The sequence below is a fragment of the Mustela nivalis genome, assembly GCF_964662115.1.
Source record: "Mustela nivalis genome assembly, chromosome: 10".
NCBI classification, from domain to species: Eukaryota; Metazoa; Chordata; class Mammalia; order Carnivora; family Mustelidae; genus Mustela; species Mustela nivalis.
In genome coordinates this window covers 48,592,864-48,617,180 of record NC_139029.1, presented here as the reverse complement: position 1 = coordinate 48,617,180, position 24,317 = coordinate 48,592,864, and the positions used below count along the sequence as shown (strand labels likewise).

The following is a 24,317-nucleotide window of genomic DNA, read 5'->3' as shown; positions in this document are numbered from 1 at the left end:
GGCTGCACTAGGAATTACTTAGGTAAAGCTGGATGCCAGTCCTGCCTGTGACACTTATTGGTACGTCCTGTGGCTGGTGTAGCGTCTGGGACAGAAGAGGCCTTCCCTACTAAACGTGCTTACTTTCTGCTCCCTTAGAAAGGTAAGATATACAATATGGGTTTTAGATTACAGGACCTTAAAAATCATGTTGACAAGACTTCTCCAGAGAAGTGAAAACTTCACAGGCTCAAAGAACAATGTGTGAGCTGCACACAACAGGTAAGAAGGTCTGAGTTCGGGGCTCTGCCAATGCATCCTTTTCCTTCGCGGGGTCCTTAGGGCTAATAATTATGACTGTTAGATTATTTTCTCAGTTTAAAAAATCTAATAAGCAATAGCTTCCTTCCAGGCAAGTTGAATTTCACGTAACAAGTCTTTGCAGGAGACCAGTTAAAGGGGTTGGGAGTGAAAGCAAGCTAGCAGACGTCAAAGATGGGAATTTGTGTTAAAAATGTGCACCTCTATTTGTGTTAAAAATGTGCTGTCTCTGAGTTCATGAGGTTACCTTTACCTGCTACCCTCGCGTCTCTATATTATCTTCTTCATTTATGATGCACAGGCAGAGAGAATGGAGGAAAAAGCCAAGAGCTTTCCTCCTGTGACTCTCATGAAGGGAACAGACCTCGCTGTAAATTTACTGTCTTTTTTATGACCAGGAAAGGGGAATTTATCATGTAGGCAAATCTCAAGTGATTTTTCAGAAATACAAGATATAAAGTACAATGAGCTGTGAAAAATGCCTCCTATGAACGCACTTGAACTTGGCCATTGGCAATTTGCATACTGTCACAGAAGAGAGGCCGGTGCTGACTCAGACACATTGTCTCTGGCTTCTTACAAGGGAGTTCCTAGGCTATTGTTATAGATGCAGTTTTCATAGAGGATCTGAAACAGAGAATAAGGTTCGCACAGTGACATCTGCTCCCCTAGCTGAACAAGAAATCCTGCAGTTCTTGATGGACTACACGTTGGGGATAAAAATGGATTTTAAGTACACGGTCCAGCTGTTTAAAAGTGAGCAGGATATACATCTGAGAATTCTAGCCTGGAATTAAGACCTGTAATCATCAGAAACACATTTTAACCTATTTTTCCAAACTTGGATGCCAGCACTTTAAAAACACTTAGGAATAATTTTTAACCAAGCCCAGTAGCAAAATTGACAAACTAATGTCAATTATACTTCATTTAAGATTTTTTAAAGCAAAATAAAATATAAAAATTGATAAAATGAACCTGTACCAGAAATCACATGGCATATTACTCCCTTAAAAGTTAAACTTCTAGGGGCACCTGGGTGGCTCAGTGGGTTAAAACCTCTGCCTTTGGCTCAGGTCATGATCCCAGGGTCCTGGGATGGAGCCCCACATCGGGCTCTCTGCTCCGCGGAGAGCCTGCTTCCTCCTCTCTCTGACTGCCTCTCTGCCTACTTGTCATCTCTGTCAAATAAATAAATAAAATCTTAAAAAAAAAAAGAAAAAAAACGTTAAACTTCTAGGGTGCCTGGGTGGCTCAGTTGGTTAAGCGATTGTCTTCAGCTCAGGTCAGGTCCTGAAGTCCCAGTATTGAACCCTACATTGGGCTCCTTGCTCAGTGGGGAATCTGCTCTTCCTCTGGCTCTCCCCCTTTCTCATGCTCACTCTCGCAATAAATAAAATCTTAAGAAGGAAAAAAGAAAGTTAAAATTCTAGGGGAGGCTGGGTGGCTCAGTCAGTTGAGTGTCTGCCTTCAGATCAGGTCAAGATCCCAGGGTCCTGGGATTGAGCCCCACATCAAGCTCTCTGCTCAGCAAGGGGAGTCTGCTTCTTCCTCTGCCCCTCCCTCCACGTGTGCTCTCCTTTTCTCTCTCAAATAAATAAATATAACTTAAAAAAAATAAATTAAAATTCTACACTGAACTCATTATCTTCCTCTACAAATATGGTTTTTCTCATTTTTTTCATGTCATTGTTTTAAAAATTAGAAACAGTATCAGCCTCCTACTTATTCAGGTTCAAAACCAAAGTCAGCTTTTACTAATAATCTCTTTCCTTGCATGCTTTGATTGAATCACTTGCAAAACAGATGGTTTCAGACTTTGGGATTTCACAAACTAGAAAATTTTCAAAAAGAATGTCAGGATTGTAGAGACACCCCTACCCCCACTAAAGAACACCAAAGAAATATAGGTTGGAGCATATGAATTTGCCATGTTGTAAGTCAAGAAAGGGTCAAGTATCAGTGATCTCAGAGGGTGCAACCTATTCAAGTCCTCTCCTCCCAATTACTATCCTGTATCATTACCATAATGTCACACAGGAAGAGCCATTTTTACACTAAAAATTTAGGTACGGCACAGTTTTAAAGGGCAGTCCTTGAGATTGAATAGATTTGCTTTATGAAGAACTCTCTGTAAGGGCCTATTTAGCCAGAGCAATTCTATCCGATTAAACCATGATTTTGTTATTTATGCAGTAAAACTTAAACTGACCCTGGGCCCTCCCCAACTGCCCCCCCACCCCGAACATGCAAGCTGGGGGCGCGCCTGGGTTAAGCCTCTGCCTTCGCCTCAGGTCATGATCTCAGGGTCCTGGGATCGAGCCCCACATCCGGCTCTCTGCTCAGCGGGGAGCCTGCTTCCCCCACTCTCTCTGCCTGCCTCTTTGCCTACTTGTGATCTCTCTCTCTTTGTCAAATAAATAAATTAAAAAAAAAAAAAAAAAAAAAAAAGCAAGTCGGGAAACCAGTAAAATGTGGTCGACCAGTCCCTGGTAACAGAGCCCAAATACAAGGGCGAGTCAGGTCAGGTGGAAATAACAGAGCCCAAATGCAGGGATGAGTCTGGCCAGGTGGAGACATCCAATCAGTGGGGCGCCCATACTGTCTCCCTAGGTACCAAGGAGTGTGGGCCCCCGCCTTTTGGGCACCAGTTCTGACCAAGGTGATAGGCTCATTCAAATAGCTACTATGGGGTGAACTGTAATTCAATTGGCCACCCCTGTGTGACTTAGCATGACTGTGCAGCTTTCTCTGTGTGTTGCAATCTCATTGGTCACCTGTGTGTGGCCAGGATCAACTACATGGCCTTTGCTCTATAAAAGTTCATCTGTGAGGCTGGGAGGGGTCGCTCTCTCTATAAGAGGCGGCCCCGAATGGTCAGTTTGATTCTCCATGCTTGGCGAGAAATAAAGCTTTCCTTGACCTTCGCTTTGTATCAGTCTCGCTCCTTCGATTATGGACCTGTAACTCTCCGTGTGGTTATTTTTCGTATTTCCCACACATCAATGGAGACGCACAGATTGCATGGTCTAACTCTTTAGTATTACCTGAAGAGAGGAGAAAGCTTGGACTTTGGGGTCACATAGTGGCTTACATCCAAATTTCTCTACTTATAGGTTATGACAAACTAGACTTCTCCAAACCTGTTTCTTTATAGGTTAACGTCAATGATCTCTTGGAGAGGCAGAGTGGCCTGACTGGCATATGAGTCCAACATCTAAGTCTTTGAATCCTTCTTGTGACATTTACTGCCCCTAAGCCCCTGGGCAAGTGAATTAACTTCTGGAATACTCCGGCCACTCATCTGCAAAATGGAGATGGTAATAATAATGCTTTCATGATGGGGAGGATGGAGACAAGCACTCTGTTCAGATCCTAACAGACAGTTAATGCTCTATAAAAGTTCATCTGTGAGGATGATTATGATTACTACTGTTTTTGTCAGAATAAATGAGGTACTATTTTGAAAGTGCCTACTAAGTGACAAGTACATAATCAGTAGCCATTAAATAATAGTTTCCTTCTTACACGGAAATCTGAAATTCCATACACCAGAAGGATCTCGTGAAATTAATGGCAGCTAACGCTTCCACGGCATTTCCTGTGTGCTCCCAAAGGCATCACTCTAAGTGTATTCATTTATATTTTATAGGAGATTGAGCCCATTACTGTCCTCATTTGATTGGGAAGGAAACTGAGGCACAAAAAGACTCAATAAGTGTCACAGGCAGGACTGGCATCCAGCTTTACCTAAGTAATTCCCAGTGTGGCCAAGACTGCAGAGGGGCACAGGAAGGTGCTGGGGAGCTCTTGCTGATAGGATTTCAGCTAATGTAGGCCTCAGGTCGGGGAGGAGTTGGTGGGGCTGATCCAGGGAAAGACTGTCCTTTTCTAGTGTATCCGCATGCTCTAGAGTGGGAGGCCAAGGACCCAGATCAGCAGGAGACAATCTGTGTCTGAAAGGCATCTTTATTTTTTATTTTTATTTTTTTTTTAAGATTTTATTTATTTGTCAGAGAGAGAGAGGGGGAGAGCGAGCGAGCACATAGAATGGCACGCAGAGGCAGAGGGAGAAGCAGGCTCCCTGACGAGCAAGGAGCCCGATGTGGGACTCGATCCGAGGATGCTGGGATCATGACCTGAGCCAAAGGCAGCTGCTTAACCAACTGAGCCACCCAGGCATCCCTGAAAGGCATCTTTAAAAAATCACTGAATTTGACTGCCTTTGGGCTGAACAGCCCTCTCAAACCTGTTGTCTTAGACCCAGTCCACTTTATGCACCCTTCCCCACAAATACGCTCTTCCTCCTAGCTTTCTTATCTCAGTAGCAGCACCCACCACCCAGCCAGTCAGCTGCCACGATGCACAGAAGTCAGTCTTGGTCCCTATCCTCCTCCATCAACCTTCATCTCAGTTACTCTAACAACTTTTTAACTCTCTCCCTGCCTTTAAGCTTTGATGTTTTCTAAGGGATTTTTCACAGGGCATTCAGAAGGGTCTTTTCACATGGCTCATTTCTTCATCATCTCATTCCTCACCATCTCACTGGTTAAAAACCAGTCCAGAGGTTTTCCCTTGGTCCACGAAGCTTTCCACCATCCAGCCCCTGCCTACTTTGTGGCTTTTGCCTCCTGCCATTCGGCCTGAATGGCCACAGCTCCATCTGCAGTATCAGACCCGGGATGTGGAGTCAGGTGTTTACAGGTGATGGGGATGCGGGAAGCAGGCTGGGGTGGGGGAATGCTGGGAAAGTAGGGACGGAAAAAAACGTGAAGTGCATAAATGATTTATGGGGTGGCTTGGCATGCCGGTCTTTTTTCAGGAGAAAAGCGAAACCAGGATTTTTATGTGAATATCTCCTGATTTATAAAATCAAACATCTTAAGAAAGCACCGTGGAGGGGAAGTAAGGTCTGGATCCATCTCTGACAGCCAGATTGTGACCTCCCCATCAGACCGAACGTGCTGTGCTCGTGGATGAAAGAGGTCTTATTTATCGTCACATTCCTACAGCCTGACCCATCCCAGGTTCTCAGGAAACGTGTACTGAGTAATGAGGGTCCTGGCACACGTAGACTTTTTATAGGCACAATCTGGTGCTAGCAACACCTAGATTTACTGAGTCCTCACTGCACGTCAAGCACCATGCTAAGCATTTCATGTATAAAATCACACTCCGTCCTCACAACAGAGAGGTGGACCTTCTCCTCCTCTGTTTCTGGATGAAGACTGCAGACAGGATAAGGCGCTTTTCCTAGTGAACAGCAGGGGTGAGCGTTAAGCCTGTTCAGATTTCTGAGCCCACAATTTGCACCTGATAGCCTTTTCATCTGAGAGAGCGAGTACTATCATGCCACTTGGAGACATGGGTAGTATCTATAACACTCAACACTGATTTTTCAATAGCTATGTTTGAAAATTTTGTATGGATCAAGCAAAGCAAGTGGAGAGGAAAAAGTGTTCCTCAAATGTTGCTATTGTAGCTGGTGGAGACTGAAATGGTCCAATGCATGGCCAGTTACGGCGTGAATTTCCATGTCATGGCTCATTGAAGTTAGTGATAGTGAATTCAGAAGCGACTCGTGCTTCCTCAGGCATCTTGCTACCCCGTACATTTCCAAATCTCCACAAAGAACCCACAGGTTGAATGCCACCCTGAGCTCACTGAAATACTCTCATTTTTCTACTCTTGCCCTAAGGATTGGAAATATTCCATAATGAAAGACAATAGTAAAAATACACTGCATAAAGCTGGAAAAAGAAATCTAAACATTTTGAAAACTTTTGAGAAATCTAAAATGTTATTAAGGCTGCTGTATCAGATCTGTGATGACAAGGGCCACTGGACACACAGGCACAAAGACTATATTGATGCGAAGCAGTTTCAAGAATTGGGGAAAGATGGGGTGCCTGGGTGGCTCAGTGGGTTGAGCCTCTGCCTTTAGCTCAGGTCATGATCTCAGGGTCCTGGGATTGAGCCCCCCATCAGGCTCTCTGCTCAGTGGGGAGCCTGTTTCCCCCCTCTCTGCCTGCCTCTCTGCCTACTTGTGATCTCTCTGTCAAATAAATAAATAAATAAATAAATATATAAAAAAAAGAACTGGGGAAAGAACGCTGAGCACATCTGTTGGGGGCATTTCCTTGCAGGTTTCTCTTGGGCTGCTGACCAAGTCCTGGGATAATGCTGGTTCTCAAGACCCGGAGAGTCAACTGTTGCCATTTAAATAGCTCTAAACCTGCGTTCAGAGGAAGTTTTAAAAAATACATATAGCAGAAGGTTTGCATACTGAGGGCAAGAAAGGTAATTTACTGGCAGTCTTCTGTGGAACTTGTATTTCCTTGCTGTTTATTAAAACCTTTACACAGAGTATGAGGACAGACAGCTGTTGGCGTCTCTTGTGGACGCCCATTGCTACAATGAACTTTCAGCTCGTCAGGCGGTGTCCAGCCTGGCCCCGGTCCAAGCTAGTCACCACGTGGCAGCTCCAGTGCAGAATGCAATTAACAGGCAGACTGCGAGAATTTATAAAATAAAGTCAGGCTCTAATCTAATGGACAAACAATCTGGGCCTTTTCTACCAGGGATTATTGAACACTGGTAAAATATCCCAAATGGTGGAAAGACTATATACTTATTTAACCGAATCTGTTTCTAGAGGTTACCTCAGCATTGCTCATTTGATTTCACTTTGTGGATTATCTATATTTTTACTTCTCTCTCATATTGCTCCCTTTTTTTTTCTTAAAGATTTTATTTGTTTATTTGACACAGAGATCACAAGTAGGCAGAGAGGCAGGCAGAGAGAGAGGGGGAAGCAGGCTCCCTGCTGAGCAGAGAGCCCGACGCAGGGCTCGATCGCAGGACCCTGAGATCATGACCTGAACCGAAGGTAGAGGCTTAACCCACTGAGCCACCCAGGTGCCCCACTGCTCCTGTTTTTTAAGAGTATCTTTATTGAGATATAATTAACATACCACAAAATGCCCCCCATCTCAAATATACAATACTATGGATTTCGCAGAGTTGTACAAATATCATCACAATCTAAGTTTAGAACCTTTTCATAACCTCAGAAAGAAACCCTGTACCCATCAGGGTCACTCCCGTTCCCTGCCCACACCCCCAGCCACAGGCAACCGCTGATCTATTGTCTGTCTCTGTCCACATGTCTCCTCTTGACATTTCACACACGCACCATGTGGCCGCAGCATCATGTATCAGAGCTTCATGATCTCCTACTGCTCATATTCCACTGCATAATGTACCACATTTCATTTACTCAGTTGGGAGACATTTAGGCTGTTTCCATTTTGGGGCTCTTATGAAAAATGCTGCTATGAACACTAGTGTACAAGTTTTTGTGTGGATTGGTTTTCTTTCATTCCTCTTGGGTGTACACCTAGGAGCAAAATTACGATATGATGATATAAATATGCTTCATATTGTGAAGAACTGCAAACGGTTTTCTCAACTGGCAATGCTACTTGATATTCTCACTAGCGATGTATGAGAGTTCCAATCACTCCCCATCCTTGCCAGCACTTGCTATTATCTGTCTTTCTGAGTACGGTCCTCCTAGTAGGTGTAAAATGTATTTCATTGTGTGTGTGTGTGTGTGTTTAAGATTTTATTTATTTGTTTGTCAGAGAGAGAGAGAGAGTGAGTACACAAGGAGGAAGAGTGGCAGGCAGAGAGAGAGGGGGAAGCAGGCTCCCTGCCGAGCAAGGAGCCCGATTCGGGACTCGATCCCAAGACCCTGGGATCATGACCTGAGCCAAAGGCAGAGGCTTAACCCACTGAGCCACCCAGGTGCCCCCCCTTATCCACTTTTTAAAAAAAAAATTTTATTTATTTATTTGAGAGAGAGGGCACAAGAGGGGAGAGGTCAGAGGGAGAAGCAGATTCCCGCTTAGCGGGGAGCCCAATGTGGGCCTCGATCCTGGGATTCCAGGATCATGACCTGAGCCAAAGACAGTCACTTAACCAACTGAGCCACTCAGGCACCCCCTCACCCATTTTTTTAAACTGAGTTATTTGTCTTTTTATTATTTTGTTGTGAGCTAGTTGCTTTAAAATGATTTTATTGGTGGGGCGCCTGGGTGGCTCAGTGGGTTAAGCCACTGCCTTCGGCTCGGGTCATGATCTCAGGGTCCTGGGATCGAGTCCCGCGTCGGGCTCTTTGCTCAGCGGGAGCCTGCTTCCCTCTCTCTCTCTGCCTGCCTCTCCATCTACTTGTGATTTCTCTCTGTCAAATAAATAAATAAATAAATCTTTAAAAAAAAAAAAAAAGAAAAGAAAAGGAAAAAAAATGATTTTATTGGCTATTAATATCTAGAATAGCATGAAGACGAAGTCAGACAAGAACAGAAGAAAAAGTAAGCTGGTTTTATTTCAAGGCAGAAAATCCCAATATCCAACAGGGTTAGAGATCCAAAGGAGGCAGCAAGAACAGAGGTTAGCTACTTAGAAGAAAACAGTACCTATCTCCTCTTCCTTCCCTGGCTCCTTTCTTCCCATTAGCCGCTGAACTTCTAGAGATGGCAAGCTGATGGGAACACTTGTCCTCAGACACCTCAAGCTCTTTAAGAAGCTCTAACAGTTCTGCTCATCACTGAATCTTCTGCAAACTGCAAGCCACACTCGATTAGTATTTGTTGTTCAAGCAAACAGACCACACAGTCGTATTTTTGATATTCTAGAAGTGTTGTCTATGTGAACCACACAATGGGAAGACAGGATTTCCAAGCAAAAATAACTGTCTTTGAGTCCCAGCCATCCCACCTACCTGCTGCGAGACCTTAGGAACATACTAGCCACCTCATAGCCTTAGGACCTTGTCAGTAAAGCAGGACCCATAATATATTTTATTTAAGATTTATTTATTTGAGGAGGAGAGAGGCAGAGGGAGAGACTCTTCGAGCAGACTCCCCTGTGAGCGTGGAGCCCCTGGTGCAGAGCTCGATCCCAGGACCCTGAGATCACGACGTGAGCGGAAACCAAGAGTCTGCATGCTCAACCAACTAAGCCAACCAGCCCCCTCCCCCGCACTGGGTGATTATTTAGTGTCTCAGTGCCTCAGTTTTCTCATCTCTTAAATGGGGATAATACAAGTACTAACCTCATAGGACTGTTACGTAAATGAGCTTAGAATAATGTCTAGCACGTAGGCATTCAATACACACTGCCTATTATGATCAGCATTTGGATTTTTCGGGCTGAACAATTCACTTCAGTTTTCTAAGTTACACCTTAATGCTTCACTCACAACAGCTAATCCTTATGCGGCTAATACTAAATGTTTTAATTGGAATAACAGCATCATGGTTAATAATAGTGACTCACCCTCGTACAGTGACTCTAGTGCTCTCTGGCATGGTTCTGCATAGTACTGGATAGCTGGCCCTCCTCAGGTCTCACAACTGTGGTTCCTTTCTGCGATTTCACAAATGCAGAAACTGAGGCACAGAAAGGTTCCGTGCCTAAGATTTTTTTTTAACTGAGCCACTCAGGCGTCCCTCGTGCCTAAGATTTTATCGGTAGTCAATGGCAGAATCAGGATTTGAATCCAAGTAGTATGGCTCCAATTCTGTACTCTTGATAATTTAGTTATACTGCTCCAAAAGAATATATTATATAAATGCAGATACTCTCAACATGATAAAAACATAGGCTGAGAGGTGCCCGGATGGCTCAGTCGGTTAAGTGCTTAACTTCGGCTCAGTCACAGTCTCAGGGTCCTGGAATCGAGCCCCACGTCAGGCTCCCTGCTTGGTGGGGAGTCTGCTTCTCCCTCTCCATCCACCTCTCCCCACTCCCCACCTCATGCTCCCCCTCACTCTCACTTTCTCTCTCAAATAAGCAAAATCTTTTTTAAAAAATAGGTTGATATCCAAAAGATTAAGATAATACTTCAGGGATTCATGACCTTCTATGTCAAGATACCGAGGAGTCAAAGCCCCTTCAGGATGAGACCCAGCTCTTCCAATTTCCCGTTTTTTTGTGATCCTTCGCTAAGCAGATTAAGGTCTCATCTGTAAATCTGGGATAAATAATTCCCGCTCTACTTTTTACACAGGGTTATTTGGGGATAAAATTGAGTAAGATCACAAAGTATCATTTTAGAAAAAATTTAGATATTAAAACATTAAGCTAATGAGATAATGACACTTTGTTTTACAAATTGCAAAGCTCTGTGCAGATAGCTTTTTAAAAGTGCCTTTCAAAAGGCTTAAAAAATAGTTTTAACAGGCTCTCACCTAGACTTCTGAAATAGACTCCAGACACTTCCCTGCCTCCAGTCTCTCACAATTGAAACCTATGTTTCACAAACCATCATCTGATCAGTTGTCTAAAAACAAGTTATTCACCCTTTAAAAATATTTGAGAAAAACCCAATACCTTCTGAAGTTACTATAAACCATTCAGCTGTGAAATCTGGGGACTACTGAGATGTGGACCAAAGCCAACCATGACTGAACAGTGGAAACAGTCCTGGAATATGCTGACCCATGACTTAGTCTTAGCTCTGGAAACAGAAAGTCTCGAAGAACTTAATAGCTCTCTGAAGTAGTTTCTCCTAGATAGCACCTTGTGTCTCCCCATATCCATGTGGCTTCTGGGACATGGACTGAGCACTGACCACATGAAGATGAATAAGTTCATCAATAATTCACAGCATATAGAACCTTCAGCTCTGTGAGTCCAATGTTCAAATTATATCGCTCATTGTTGTCCCACAAATGCCCAACACTCATGTGCTACTCCATCATCCGCACTGACTCAGCTGGTAAACCTCATCTCTATGACAGTTGCCTTCTCATCTTTGGAGGTTTACCTTAAAGGCCACAATTCTAGGAAACCTTCCTTAATCCCTGACTGAGATGGTCTTCTTTCTACTTTTGAACACACACATCACAGTGTTGTTGTTTTTCTTCTCTTTCTACTATACTTCTGCATGTATGATTTTCCAGATACAAATTCTGTTATCCTCAGTGGTTCTAGAGGGTCAACTTCTGAAGAGCAAGGCTGGTGTTTCTCCTGCTCACTCCTGTAGGGGCCAGCATAGTGCCTGATGAGACAGACAGATGACCCCAGCAAGGAAGCAACTTTTAGAGGGTTAACGGCTTAGTGTTTCCAACTGTCTTGACGTAAACAGAAAAGAGTCAAGACCCACACAGATGACATGCTGTCTTCTGACAAGATGCACTGGCCAACAATCCTAGGATGGAGTAGCAACCCTGGCACCAATCTTGTAAGAGAAATAATCATGATAACTAGTGACAATTAACAGTTATTAATTCTTTGTAACAAGACAATACATCAGGTTTACTATATGAAATTCTTACCTACAAAAAAGGCAATTTCTTATGATCCAATCTAATATTTTGCTAATTTATTATCTATGCTCCTCCCCCAACTCATCCTGAAGAGAGTCCCCATGAGAGCAGGCATTTAAAAATATATATATATATATATTTATTTATGGGGGTGGGTGAGGTGGGCAAAGGGAGGAGCAAGTCTCAGTGTGGAGCCTGATGTTGGGCTCTTGTGTGGCTCCAGCTCACAACCCTGAGATCATGACCTGAGCCAAAATCAAGAGTCAGATGCTTAACGAACTGTGCCACTTCTGCTCCCTGAGAGCAGGCATTTTTCTACATCTTGTTCACTATTATATCTCTAGTGCCTGGAACATAATGGCATTCAGCAAATATTTGTTGAATTAATGAATGAATTTGCTAAACACCATTTGCCCTACACTCTGCTAACATGATTTATACCATTTAGTCCATTTGTTTCCTCCTAACATCCTGATTACTCTTCTTCCTCAGGTGAGAAAACTGCGGGTTGGTGAGGTCAAGTAACTCACCCAAGACCACACTTTTGACTAATGTTTTATGGTAGACCATTTGTATTTATCTATAGAAGTTGATTAAATTTTTTCTATCTTTCCTCGCTCAAGTAGACCATATATAGATTTTACTGGAAACAGTAAGAACTGTAATATTAAAAAGAGAGGGGGGGTGAGGAGGGGAGGGCAAGCAAAAAGAAAGAGAGACAGCAGTCAGTGGGTAAGGGAAGGCTTCCATCTTAGTGAAGTGCAGTATAAAACAGTATCTATAAATGACCCGCAGCCCTTCAAATCCTGTGCCTGAGAGTGGGGCCCTTCAATTGTCTTGACATTTGGAGCCCCATCACTGGCATTGCTTTCTTGGGAACAGTAAGTGGGTATTGGATGGCGGTTGCCTATGCCTTCAGGTGAATCTCTTTGGATTACCAGACTCTTTTGACAATCAAGGAAGTGTTTTCACCCTTTTTTTTACCATTTCTTCTGTGACTGCATTGGAGGCCTCTACTTACAAAACCCTGTTGTTTTACAAGACTTTCCCCTAACCTATCTTGGAGACACAGTGCCCAAAACAACCACATTAATAGTGTTTTTAAATGAAGGAGCTTTGAGTTCAAACTTTGTTGATGTTACTCACTCTCCTTCCAGGGCAAATATGCTGTTTATCTTTTAGAAAAGGAACAGTGTAACCTTGGAACATTTTGTTTAAGAACAATGGTTATAATCTGTTAGTCCCAGTGTTTTGACGCCAGAGTTCTTGTGTCCCATTTACAATTTGCCCAGGAGTGGCCCACTGTCATTTCCATTTTTGCTGAAATGTCCTTTCCCTTCAGCTTGAAAGAATCAGTTTCTTTTCTAGGACACAGAATTTAAGACGGTCCCAATATATATTTTCTAAAAGTTGAAAGAAGATAAATGATTTCTCAAACTCCTTGAAGTAAAATGAACAACTCTGTGCTGCCACAAAATCAGGGTGACCCTCCCAAGTGATAATTCTTTGAGATTTGTAAGACATTTTGAAATAGAGAGAAAAAAGCCCGCATTTCTTTCTGGAACGTACAGTCTAACCCTGTAAGTATAAGGCTGCAAAATAAAAAGACGGACTGTGAATGAAAGCATGGGAGGCAGACTGAACGGGGGTGAATCTCCAGGTCTACCATGTTCTAGTGAGTGGCCTCTGGCAAGTAAGTGAACATTATAAGCCCTCAGTTTCTTCATGTGTAAAAGAAAGTTATCGCTACCTGCACTGTAGGATGAGGAAATTAATGTAGCATGCAGGACAGCACCCAATACACAGTAAAAGTTCAATAAATATGAAATAAAATATCAAGCATTACAACATATAAGGAGAGAGGGTTCTCTAAAACCAACTCTCATGGGTGCAGCTAGCTGGATCAGTTGGAAGAACATGTGACTCTTGATCTCTGTGTTGGGAGTTCGAGCCCCATGATGGATGTAGAGATTACTAAAATAATAATAATAATAATAATAATAATAATAATAATAATAAACAACTTAAAACAAACAAACCTGACTCTCTTCTAATGCTCGAGCCCCTTGGTGAATTTAACCGTTTTTTACTAAGAATCAGTGGAATAAATTTAACATCTTTTTCTGTGCCTTTATGGACTAATTGAAGATAGACCTACACCCTTAAAGAAGCCAAACTGAGAAGATTAAAAGAGAAATTGCTTCCTTTTTCCCAAATAGCACAATTCAGGCATGAAGAAAATAGCAGAATATGCTATTTGTTGGAATTAATGGGTCACTCCACATGGAAAAGCTTCTCCTAGCTCTGAGATCAAGATTTCTAGAGAAGTAAATACAATGCAAGTTGATGCTTTCCATGGTGGTACAAAATAAACATGATGCACCTTTAAAAAAGAACATTGGATGAAAAACATGGAGGATTCTCACCAGTTTGGAGCTTTCGTTTTCAGGCAATTGTTTAATACCAACTTCGAGACTGCCATCTTCCTCACTGCTAACAGGTTCCGTACCACTCTGATCCTATGGCACATTAAGAAGAAAATGATGAAGATGTTTTTCTTCACCCACACTGCCCAGAACTATATAGATACTCAACCACAATAGCTTATTTTATTATTGTTGTAGATACTGTTTCCTCTCTAGTGGCCGTTCCTAGCTTCCTCCTTTCCATTAGAAGGCCATCCCCACAATGTCCTCCTACCCACCCCCCACCCAGATCTGTCCTTGCAGCTTACGGATATGTCTTAGACAAAGCTGTTCCCTATTCTCTGTTCCAAGGTTGGGCCTGATTGTCTTATGGTTAATCCCACTCTTTTTGCCAAATGTTGTTGTCAGGAGTGGGTATGGGATCCAGTTCTGCTCAATGAGACACAAAGAGACTTCTAGAAAAGGTTTTTTTTTTTTTTTTTTAAGATTTTTACTTTTTATGTAATCTCTATACCTAGTGTGGGGCCTGAAATCACAATCCCTAGCTCAAGAGTTGCATGCTCCACAGACTGAGGCAGGCAGGTCCTCCACTTCCTCCTTTGTCTTAGAAGAATCACAAGAAGCCCCCTCCCACCTCCCACATTAGCAAGAAAGCATGAAGCTCAAATTGCCATGTGCAGCAATCCCACAGTCCCAAGGAAACCAGCCTTGAGATGAAGCGGATACTGTGAATGACAAAGTTGGAGATGGAAAACGTGGGCCATTGCATCTACCGACCTGAGTACAGTCTTATTCTTAGCAGCCTTCACCTGAGACCTCAAACGTTTACTTACTGTTTCAATTCCCTCTGGCCAAAACTTTCTGAGATGCTTATCTCCATGAAGATTAAACTACTTGAGATAAGACACTGTATTTATCCTGTTTATCTCTGAAACGTCAGGTACCTAACACTACCTCTGGTGCATGAAAAACACTGGACAAATCCTGGGTAAACCAGTGCATGGACAGTTGTTTCCTTGACAGTTATTTTCTGCAAAATTCTAAAAATATTTCTTTAATATAAATGAGACATCTTTAAGAATAAGCCCCACTAAAATTCCAAAACAGGGGCTCCTGGGTGGTGGTTAAGTGGCAGACTCTTGATTTTGGCTCAGGTCATAATCTCAAGGTCCTGGGAGTCAGCCTTGTGTCAGGTTCCATGCTCAATGGGGAGTCTGCTTGAGATCATCTCCCTCTGTCCCTCCCCCAGCTTGTGTGTGCACGCATGTTCTCTCTCTCTCTCAAATAAATGAATAAATTAAAATAAATAAATAAAATTCCAAAACACATTCAGTATCTCCTCAATTGAACTGTAACATATTAAATGTTACACTTAATTCAGAAGTTTGTTTATTTTCCGAGGGCACATAAGGGAGAACAGGATGATACACAGAGTATCTACATTGTATTTATTTGGATTTTTATGTTAAAACACCACCATTTTGGCATTACTAAAGATACGGTGAAACTGTTTGGAGAGAAAATAGTTTTGATCTTGGGACATTCAACCTCATCCTTATAATTTAAGTAGTGCAAACTGAAGCAAAGATATAGTGTTCTTTCATCTAATGAATGGACAAGAGAATAGAAAGAGAACATCCAATATTGATAATGTAGAGAAAGAGAAATTTTTACATGCCATTGAAAGAATGTAGGTTTGAAAAATTTTTCAGAAAAAAATTACAAGGGGTGCCTGGGTGGCTCAGTGGGTTAAGCCTCTGCCTCCAGCTCAGGTCATGATCTCAGGGTCCTGGGATTGAGCCCTGCATCGGGCCCTCTGCTTGGCAGAGAGCCTGTTTCTCCTCTCTCTCTGCCTGTCTCTCTGCCTACTTGTGATCTCTCTCTCTCTCTCTCTCTCTAATAAATAAATAACATCTTAAAAAAAAAAGAAAAAATTACAAATATATACATATGTAGATACACATGCAGGAAAATACTTGTCAGCATATAGGACAAATTTTTTAAATTGCTTACTTCTGGGGAATAGTATTAAAGAATGGGGAACTGTTGCATTAGTTATTTCTATACTGTTTGATTACAGATGAATTTGTATGTATTATTCCAAGTTTAAGAAATAAAGGAGAGCTATAAGAAATATCTAAAAGAAAAAAAAAATCTAACAGAGAAAGTAGCATAGGGGCACCTCACTGGCTCAGTTGGAACAGCATGCAACTCTTGATCTCAGAGTCATGAGTTTGAACTCCCCATTGGTTGTAAAGATTACTAAAAACAAACAACCCCCCCCAAACCAACCAACCGAAAAAATAAACAAAAAAAACCCCCCACAAAACTAAGGGGGGGAAGCATGAATGTTAAATTGCTCAGATCAGGTTCAAATCTCAACTTGCAAATCAGAACTATATGACTTTCAGGAAGGTTCTAAGTCTGAGCAGTTATTTTTAAAAGCACAGATAAAAGTACCAGATTAAAAATACTACCCCAGGGGTGCCTAGGTGGCTCAGTGGGTTAAGGCCTCTGCCTTCGGCTCGGGTCGTGATCCTGGGGTCCTGGGATCGAGCCCCGAGTCGGGCTCTCTGCTTGGCGGGGAGCCTGCTTCCTTCTCTTTCTCTCTTTCTGCCTACCTCTCTGCCTACTTGTGATCTCTGTCAAATAAATACATAAAATCTTTAAAAAATAAAAATAAAAATACTACCCCGTAGATTGCCTTAAAGATTAATAAATTAACATGCAAAATGTCTATCAGTGCAACATCAGGTGAATTAATTTGCTTCCAGCTTTTTGTTTAGACAGGTTATCTATCTCTCCCTCGTTCCGTGGAGTCTTCAGAACAACCTCATACGAGTATGTACCAAGTCATTCCAGTTCATTCATGGGAAGAGGATACATTTTAAATGAACTTGCCTAGCCAGTGAGAGGTGAACCCAGGATTCAAAGCTAGGGAAGACTGACATCAAAGGTGCTGTTCTGGTTAACTATGCTCTAGGCCCTAAGTAAATGATGCTCTTGTTTTTTCCTTCTCTCTTTATTCCTTGTCAGCACTGAGTGTTGATAACTAATCTTATAGAAAACAGGATTCACAATCTTAAAAAAAATCATTATCAGACCACTAATTTTTAAACCTTTTTAGCACTGGTTAACCAGAAAATTTCATTAGGTAGAACAGCCTCCTCGCAGTGAATTTTGGGTAATCAAGAAGTCACCATATGAAATAAATATGCTCAAGTTAAGAAACTATGCTTGAGAATATATTGATTTTCAGCATTTTAGAAAGTTCTATAGAGAGAAAATTTCAGAAGAAACAAATTACACTTTTATTTTTTTTAAATATTTTATTTATTTATTTATTCGATACAGAGAGAGAGCACAAGCAGAGGGAGTGGCTGGCAGAGGTAGAGGGAGAAGCAGACTCCTCACTGAGCAGGGAGACACAGGTGGGGCTTGATCCAAGGACTCTGGGATCATGACCCGAACAGAGGGCAGATGCTCAGCCACCTGAGCCACCCAGGCGCCCCTCAATTACACTTTAAAAAACCAAGACTTATTCTATAAGGGCCTATTTAGCCAGAGAGATTCCATCCGGTTAAACAGTGATTTTGTTGTTTATGCAGTGAAACTTAAACTGACCCTGCCCCCCCGCCCACCTCCCACCCCGGGAACTTACTTAAAAGCAAGTCCCAAGCAAGTGTCCCAGGTAACAAAGCCCAGATAAAAGGGCGGGTCAGGCCAGGTAGAGACATCCAATCAGTGGGGTGCACATACTGTCTCCCTAGCCACCAAGGAGTATGGGTCCTGCCTTTTGGGCGCCAGGTCTGACCAAGGTGATAGGCTAGTTCAAATAGCTACTAGGGTAAATTGTAATTAAATTGTGTGTGACCTAGCATGACTGTGCAGCTTTCTCTGTGTGTTACAATCTCATTGGCCACCTGTGTGTGGCCAGGCCCAGCCACATGGCCTTTGCTCTATAAAAGTTAGTCTGTAAGGCAGGGAGGGGTCGCCCTCTTTGTAAGAGATGGCCACGGCTGGTCGGTTTGATTCTCGATGTTTGGTGTGAAATAAAGCTTTGCTTGACCTTCGCTTTGCATCAGTCTTGCTCCTTTGATCACGGACCCACTACTGGGGGACCTTTCAATTCTATGGGAAACCTTTAATGCCCCCAAATATTTCATGTGTCTGCTTCTCTAAGCTGTGGTAAGCCCCGAAGAAGCTGGGACAGGGGGCGGCTTGTGGTTGGGGGGGAGGGGCTATGCTATCTCACCAAGGCTTTGAGACATTCAGTGTTTGTAACTGCAGCACATTGAATTATAGAACAAATACAGAGGGGGTTCCTCTGATCCCAAATGAGAGGAGATTTTCACCAGGATGGTGGTCAGCTGATGTTATTCATCTAATTCTGCACATGTCTTCTTGGGGGAAAGCAAAGCGCTTTGTAAGTAAGTCAGAGGATTCTTTTACATTTCTTGGCAATGTGAGTACAGAAGTGAGGTTTTCTTGGTCTTTATAAAATGAATACTGAAGTCAGAGAGAAACCAGGTGTTTGATGCTTCAACTCTGAAAATGTAAGAAAACGTGGGCAAGACAGTCGAGATTACAAATGGGCTGTAGATCTTTTAAGATTTGGATAAAAACAAAAAAGAATACCTTTTATATCTATACTTACAGAATTATAACACAAAGCCAAATCTCAAATGTCACTTACTCCATAAATCCTTTCCTTTTCCTTAGCTATAGACATCTCTTCTTCCTCTAACCTCACTTAACATTTTACCTGAACTTCCTACATCACTTATCATCTCCTTTGTATCCTAATTATGTATGTTACCGATGAGGCTGAGAGATCTTTGAATCCAACATCTGTGGCTCATTCATATCCTTTGTCTGATCCTTCTTTGTATTCATCCTAGGTCTCTCTCATTTCAAAGTCAATGCTCTTTATAACTCTACCATGAACCCCATCTAAAGCTTTTTTTTTAGTTTTTAGTTACTGGGTTAGTTTGAGATGGTTCCATAGAGGAGGGTTTGTAGTCAAAATCTAGATGGAGAGGAGTCAGGCAAAAAAGGAAGTTGGAATTGAGAGAGGTTAGCAATAAAAGTGTGGGCTTTCCTAGGAGAGTGACCGCTTAGAGAAGAGTTTTCATGCTTAAATGAGGCACAGAATGAAACAATGTGGGTTCTGTTTGAGAAAAGAAAGGCTCACATGTGTTAGGCAACCTTTAAAATATCCCGCTGACCAGGAGCTTAGAAATCAGTAATCAGTCAGGGATGGGAAGAGGAAAATAGGTCAGCAAGCATGACTTCCAAAGCACAATTGCATCACGGTGGTTTGAAGACCATCTGGCTGATGGATGGCGGCCCAGTGACACCCAAGATGATTCAGCTAATTTGGGTAGCTGGGTGTTCCCTTCCTTTCTTGCTGATCCTCAAACCACCTGTCCAAAGCTGCCTGTGCTGCCAAGGCTGCTCAAGGGCTCAAGGACAATGATCTTTCCCCGTGAAGACCACCGATAGTAGCTTCTGTGGTGAATTATGTTTTCAAGATGAATAAAAAGAAAAAGAAAGACACCTGAATGTATGCCTAACACAGCCTTTACACCAAAATAAATAAATAAAATAAAATAAAATAAAAAGATGATAAAAAAAGGTTGTTCAATCCTCAGAGAAGTCCCTTCCAAACCTTCAGGAAGTTCTAAATTCCCTTCCCTGGGTTCCTCAAAATCTACATATAGTGATGATAGATTTTATTTTTATACTACTTAATTTTTTCATACCCTCTATTTACCTATAGTTTTCCTCAACTACACAGTGAGAACCATGAGAACAGGAATTTATGTTTTTATCTGAAAGTGGGTTATCAGGCGCCCCTGGGTGACTCAGTCAGTTAAGCATCGACTCTTGGTTTCTGCTCAGGTCATGATGTCAGGGTTCTGGGACTGAGCCTGGCATCAGTCTCTGTGCTCAATGGGGAGTCTGCTTGTCCCTCTCCCTCCATTACTCCCCCCCACTCACTGCTCTCTCTCAAAATAAATAAATAAATCTTAAAAAACAAAGAAAGCAAGTTATCAATAAAAGTTAAATTAGTTCAGGATGTTCCTGCAGACTGGAAAAGCCACACTTCTGATTAGTTAAATGCTCTACAATGTTGTTCCCTATCCTCTTTCCTCATTTAAGATGATGAACCAGCATATTAGTATATATAACTGTTTTCTTTTTAAGCTTTTCCTAAGCAACAACAAAACAGCAACTATTCCTCCTTGATACAACAAAATTAAACAACAACAACAAAACAGCAACTATACCTCCTTGATACAATGCAAGTTTTTTATAAATAAAAAACTTATGGGGTGCCTGGGTGGCTCAGTGGGTTGAGGCCTCTGCCTTTGGCTCGGGTCCCCAGGGTCCTGGGATCGAGTCCTACATTGGGCTCTCTGCTCAGCAGGGAGCCTGCTTCCCCCTCCTCTCTGCCTGCCTCTCTGCCTACCTGCGATCTCTGTCTGTCAAATTAAAAAAAAAAAAAAATCTTAACAAAAAAAACCTATATTGGTCTTACCATCCCATTTCTCAAGCCCAATGCTTTCTTCCAAAAAAACCACAGGATGATTTATTCATCTCACTGCCAGTCTAAATTCACAAATATTTCTTCTTGCAGTCATGCTGACTGGATGTGACAAATTAAATTTTTTTATTCTACCCCCATCATAAGCACATTTTCCTAGGCTATTCAGAATTCTGGGAAGGCAGTGCACAATTAAAGGTAAAATGAGAATTATGCTAATAGCATTCCCTGGGTAATCAACCTGTCCATTCTTTGGGAGGCCTGCATCGTCTCACTTAGTATTCAAAAAAGAACAACTTCTGAGAAAAAGAAAAAATGAAGTTGTTTGCTTCTATCAAGATATTCTAAAAGATTCATCCTGCCTTGTCGAGGAAAGGACTAAGTACCTTGCAACCCAAGTATACTTGAGCTTTGAGCACCTCTTAAAAGACCAGAGCAGTGGCTTTCTAATTGGGTTTCCCTCTCAGAGACATCCTTGATGTTGCTATTAGAGAACTTACCTCAAATAGAGCTCTGATCAAACTATTTCATTGTTCAAAATGCCTTCAACAACTCTAAGGGCTGAATACATGAAATTCAAACCTTCTGAGACTTAAATTCAAGTCTCTCTCATTTGAGCTCAAATGGTTTTTCAAACCTCATCTTGTATTACTATACCCTTAGATTCTTCTCCCCATTCTACATCCCAGTTTTTCTTATTTCCATGTTTCTGTTTGTGCTATTCCCACATTCTTATCTAATCATATTCCTATTTTAAAATCCAATCGACCCAACAGAAATAGCTGTTCTCTTACCAGCAAATACGATTATCTTCTCTGAACTCCTCCTAAAGCTTTATCTCTTGGGACATCTTTTTTTTTTTTAGTAATATACATATCTTATTTTCTTTATAAGACGAGAAGTTTTTTGAGGTAAGAGACTGTACATGATCTACAAAGGGGCTATCTGATAAATAGCATAATAAATTAAATCAGTGAGAAGTATTCAACATTGAATTGAAGCATCAAGGCTGTAGAAGAGAAGCTTAAATATAGTTCACCCCATTCACTGGTTCAACAAATATGAAGCAAGTGCTATAGGCCAGACCCTGGGAATGCAGTGGTCAAGAAGACAGTAAGCCCAGCAAGAAGCCTACAATTTAGTGCGGTGCATATAGTCGTAGATTTTTTTTTAATGAAGCCTTTTATTCTTGGCCAAATATTTATTATTTTTAATTAATATATAATGTATTATTTCTTTCAGGGGTATAGGTCTGTGATTCATCAGTCTTCTATAATAATACCCAGTGCTCATTGCAACACATGCCCAATGTCCATCCCCCTGCCACCCCATCCCCCCACTACCCTCCCCTCCAGCAACCCTCAGTTTGTTTCCTATGATTAAGAGTCTCTCATGGGTTGTCTCCCTCTCTGGTTTTGTCTTGTTTCACATTTTTCCCTCTCTTCCCATATGAACCTCTGCCTTGTTTCTTATATTCCACACGTCAGTGAGATCATATAATTGTTTTTCTCTATAGTCATACATTTTTTAAATATTCAGATAGTGAGAGAATTATAAGCAATATAGTCCTAGTTGAGAAACTCCTTTAGAAATGGGTCCCTCTTTTCTACAAGGCCCAGGTGGCATCACACAAAGGACAATTTTTATTTTTTAAATGAACCATGAACATTATTTAACTATGAAGGAGAGTTAAAGATTACTTAAGGGAATGATGTGGGATGAAGTTGATCATAGTAATATTTCACATTTATTATATTTTAAGTGCTAGGCATTATTTTATTGTTTTAAAAAGATTTTATTTATTTATTTGGGGGAGAGAGGAGGGAGCAGGAACAGGGGGGAAGGACAAAGGGAGAGGGAGAATCAGATCCCTTGCTGAGCAGGAAGCCAGATGAGGGGCTCTGGGGTCATGACCTGAGCCAAAGGTAGAGGCTTAAGTGACTGAGGCACTCAGGCGCCCCTATTTTATTCATTTTGAATCATAGAAAACTTGGAGGAGTCTTCCAAAAACAATTCTTCAAGGAATTATTGGTTGTGAATTAATAAAGAGGAAGTGGAAAGGCAACCCAGGTGTTAGAAACAACAGGAACAAAGACATGAGTATTGGAGAGACCAAGATGTGTGTGCCTCTGTTGTCGGAGGGGAGGCAGGGTAGCGAGGAAGGAATCAACAGATACGTGGAGAGTGTCTACTGCTTTATTACGCATTAAGGAGAAAAGAAAGCTGATTAGTAGAGGTTGGGGAGGTAAATACAAAGCCTTAATTCTAACCTTGAAACAAAGATCTGCTAGGCAAGAGGTATAAAAGGTTTTGGAGCAAGAGCACACATATATTAATACAGTTAAGAAAATAAATCCCGTGTTGCATGCAACTGTTGAAAACGAAGATGCTGGAGGCCGGGAGTTTTGCTAGAGGGCTGTAACAATATAAGTATAATCACAATGAAAATGAGTTCTTACTGTGTGCCAAGAAAAATGCTAAGCATTTTATAAACATGATTCAATTCTTCCACAAATCCATAGAAGTAATTATTACTATCAATCCTCCCTTTCAATGTGAGGACATGTAAGCTTGTAGACCTTAACTGGCTCGAGTTCACTCTGCCAGTAAGTGGCGGAACAAAGTTTAGGACTCAGATCTGCTCAACTTCCAAGCTTGGGTTCTTCATCACTGTACCATACAGCTGCCGCAGTAATACAATCACCAAGAATACAGCAACAGGAATGCTAATAATCCCGTATATACATATATAGCTACACGGATTCTAAAATACTTTCACCTACATTTAGTGCTGGATTCTCATGCGTGCCGGCTGACGCAGCCAGGGGAGGTTATGAACGTGGTTTTTTTTGAGAGGGTAACTGCCTTAACAAGGTCAGATGCCCAACAGGTGACTGGTAGAGCTAAAACAAGAACCCACACCTTCAGACTTCTTATTCAGTGTTCTGCCACCACTCTTGTTTGCTCTGCTGGCCCACGCCTGCATGACGTGATTTTGTTCTCTGCCATATCCCCGGTGTCCAAAACACTACCCGACACATAGTCAGGGCTCAATAAATATTTGCTCAATAAGAAAATGAATATGAGATCCCATTCGTATATAATATGGTTATTCGATGTGCTGAACCATTATCAGGCCCAACTTAATAATGCTATGGTTGTATTTCATCTCTTTGGTTATGATTTAAATGGGCTGGTGCTTTCAGCAATATGTCAGATACGAGTTATGCTTAAGTACTTACTAGAAATGGCTGAGGAGGGAAAAGGCCTTGTGAGAGCATCACAGGCGAGTGCGAAGGGATAAGGAAGTGGATGCGAGCCCAGGGCATACCTCAGACTTCACACAGCACCCCGAGGAGGGGTATCACTCACCATTTGCTGGCAGCTGCTAGAGGCCGATAGTTCAGAGGAAAACTAAAAAACCCTCTTTATAATATAATTCAATTCACATATTCAATTATAATATAAAATATTTACTTTTTTACTGGTGACTGAATGATTAGAACCCATTTCTGTGGTTAGCACAATTAAAAACATGAAAAAAAACCCCAAATATTAAAAACAGTAGCTAATATTGTATAATATACTTAAAAATTGAGTTAAATATACTGAAATACTTGAAGAAATTAACAGCTCACAGTTATTAAATGTACTTTCCGCTGTGAGCTGTACTAAATGTTTTATATATATTACCTCCTTTGCTCT

General features: G+C 41.7%; 1 protein-coding gene across 9 annotated transcripts in view; it reads right to left on the bottom strand.

Moving 5' to 3' along the window:
* Positions 1–24,317, bottom strand: part of PATJ (PATJ crumbs cell polarity complex component) — a 373,944-nt gene that overhangs the window by 83,116 nt on the left and 266,511 nt on the right. For 7 of the 9 annotated variants that reach the window (XM_082687804.1, XM_082687800.1, XM_082687806.1 and 4 more), the window contains one exon: positions 14,063–14,155. The exons of 1 other annotated variant lie outside the window; for it this stretch is intronic. In XM_082687804.1, the coding sequence (XP_082543930.1) occupies positions 14,063–14,155 (93 nt within the window). Of the gene's footprint in view, positions 1–14,062; positions 14,156–17,419; positions 18,611–24,317 lie in introns of those variants that run through there. One more of the 9 variants, XM_082687808.1, reaches the window with a different exon arrangement.